This window comes from Phalaenopsis equestris, unplaced genomic scaffold, assembly GCF_001263595.1.
Source record: "Phalaenopsis equestris unplaced genomic scaffold, ASM126359v1 Scaffold000036, whole genome shotgun sequence".
In the NCBI taxonomy this organism is placed as follows: Eukaryota; Viridiplantae; Streptophyta; class Magnoliopsida; order Asparagales; family Orchidaceae; genus Phalaenopsis; species Phalaenopsis equestris.
Window position 1 is genome coordinate 6,575,309 of NW_018164478.1, and position 2,834 is coordinate 6,578,142.

Below are 2,834 nucleotides of genomic sequence, written 5' to 3' on the forward strand. Positions count from 1 at the left end.
GTGTAGCAAATGAACTCATACTCAACTCAGACTCCATAACACATCTCACCACACCTTCCCATTGAACACCACCTACATAAAACTCCAACAACATATAACAGTGACTCAAAAAGCCTATGGATCAAACAAATTACAACAACAATCACTACATCTCTGTCATCTCCTTCTACCTTCTCGCCGGTGACAGCATGACGATGATATGCCGGAGCGGCTCCGAAGTATGGCTATTTCCGGCATGTCGCAGAAACTCCGCTGGCGAGAAGCTCAGGCCATGGCAAACACACATTATCCTCAGCTCATCAACCTTTGTGTATCTGTATAAGAAACCTCCGGTAGTCTTTCCTTGAAGTCCGTCTCCTTTGGCTGTGACGTATGGTATTATTGGTTTCATTGTTTTCTTCCCGTTATTTGAAGATGACTCATGGAGGTCTGGGGTCTTGGATTTGTCGCCGGTGATGCTGCTGCTGCTTTCTGGAGCATTTGCTGTGTCATTTCGGAATTAGGGTTATCATAATGCATATCGGGAAAGTTCGTGTTCGGCTCGTTCGTTAAGTTAATGAGCCTAATAAAAACAAAGATTTGTTCATTCATATTCAACTAATTTAGACTCGAAATACTACTCATTATATATATTTTGATGAGTAATATTTTAAAAAAAGTTAAATGACACAAAACTACAAAGATTTGTAATCAATTAAAAGTATTAATTAAAAAAGTAGAATAAAAAGTATTAAATTAAATTTAAATGATGTTTTAATATAAATAATAATTTTTAAATCTTACATGAACCCTTAAAATCAGATTGGAGTTGTCAAAACGTGTGTTTGTGAAACACCTGGTGGTCGGCCCATAAAAAAAACGAGCCGAACACAAACATACTTTTTGAGCTCAAAATATAAACGAGTTAAGCCCGGGCTGAGCCGGGACTCAGCTTGTGTTCGGCTCGTTTAAACCCCCTTGATGCTTACGTTTATTTATGTTTAGATTTGGAAGGTTTTAAATGTGAGATAAAAATACAAATTTTATTCATTTATAAACGCATCGAAAGATTGAAGCACCTTTGGCCGAGGATTGAAGAAGCTCCGGCGAATCACTCTTCTCATCACCCACAAACGTCGCCACCACCGCCGGGCAAACAACCGGCGTCCCCCATCGCGGAACAACGTAATGTAATGCGTATGGACTCCCCATACAAGGCACGTAATGCGAGCACTGCATCGGCATCACCGGAATCGCCGCCGCCGGGCTTAAGAACCTCCGTCTATTGCCAGAGATCGGCTTCGTGTTTCTTTTCTTCTTTATCATTGCCTCCGGCGATATGCGAGAGAAAGGAGGGGGACGGAGAGTGAACTCGCCGGCGGCGGAGGAGGGAGAGTCGGCGGACATGGTCGGGGCCCAGCTGAGGAGGGTTTGGTGGTTGTGTGGGAGCTGGTGGGGACGCGGGAGTTCTCTTATTTATCGGGGAGGCGGAAGGGGGAAATTTGGCGAGAGAGGGGAGCCACGTTGCGGGGGCCACGGGAGGTGAGGGTTGGCGAGAGGCCACGTAGGCGGGAATGAAGGAGATGCGGGCCCCCACGTAGAGAGAGGATAACGGCGATGTTCCCGCGGGGTTATAACTATATGTTTATAGATTAATGTTGTTTTAACTATATGTTTATGGCTGATATTTTTGAACTATCGAATCTATGCTGATGCTTGCAAGAGAATTTATGACGGTAGAATGATTAATTAATGTCATATTATTGTATCAGAACCTAATATAACTCAAATAATAGAAAATGACGGGTAGAAATATTGTAAGAATTTTAAATGGAAAAAATCACAAATTGATGATTATAGGTACAGTCCAATGTCGCGGAAATGATTTACACAATCTCTCAAGTTATGATTTCGGCTTGTGGAAGGACTTGTAGCTTCACGGTAGAGAGCGGTCACAAGGATGAGTAATAGTTGAGGATTCAGTGCTCTGTTTTTAGGGTAGAGAGCGGTCACATAGCGGAGTAATAGTTGAGGCTTCAGTGCTCCGTTTTTAGGGTCGGCACGACGTCCAGAATAATGGTGTTGCTTAATTGTTTGCTTTGTACTTTGTTTTGTCACAAGGAGTAGCTGACGACCGATAATGGTTGATGGTGGACAACCGGTGGATATCCGAGGCATTGGAGGCTGGATGCGCTAGAGTGAGGTAGAGCAAGGCTAAGCAAAGTGAGTCATAAGCAAGTGTGTTAGGAAGACGAGCGAGACCAAGTAGGGGAAAATATTGCATCAGAACTCCGCATGTAGAGCTGGGTGCGGAGTCCAATGAAATCACATCACGTGACAGTGACAGAAAATAAAATAAAATCTGTCTGGTATTGCGTAGTAACACGGAAGAGAATATTCTTCTCGTGTTATTCATGTGTTATTATGTGTTATTCAAGTGGTATTGATATGTAATTGTGTTATTATAGCACTAAAGTGGTATTGATATGTAATTGTGTTATTATAGCACTGAAAATATTTCAACACAATAACATATGAATAACATACAATAACACCTGAATAACACAGAATAACACGAGGGGAGTATTCACCTGTGTTACCGAGCCAATTTTTTCTGTGAAGTATACACGACGTAATTTCATTGGACTCTGAACATAACTCTACGTGCGGAGTACTGATGCAATAGTTTTTCACCAACTAGAGTGTCAGAGCAAGGCAGAGCAAGGACGAGTGAAGCGAATCCTATGTGCTAATAGGAGGGGGCGGAGCCATAAATTTATATATAACACTAATTTTAAGATAAAACTAATACTTTTCAAACTCATCGTAATACAATTCGTGACATGAATCTTCCG

The 2,834-nt window shown here is 42.0% G+C and overlaps 1 protein-coding gene across 1 annotated transcript; it reads right to left on the reverse strand.

The window, feature by feature from the left end:
• Positions 1-9: 9 nt before the first annotated feature.
• On the reverse strand, positions 10-1,422 carry LOC110018766 (ninja-family protein AFP3-like). The gene is made up of 2 exons (XM_020716195.1): positions 1,059-1,422; positions 10-483 (listed from the first exon to the last, which is right to left on the reverse strand). The coding sequence occupies exons 1-2, from the start codon at positions 1,384-1,386 to the stop codon at positions 167-169; spliced, it is 645 nt and encodes a 214-aa protein (XP_020571854.1). The 5' UTR covers positions 1,387-1,422; the 3' UTR covers positions 10-166.
• Positions 1,423-2,834: the final 1,412 nt, after the last annotated feature.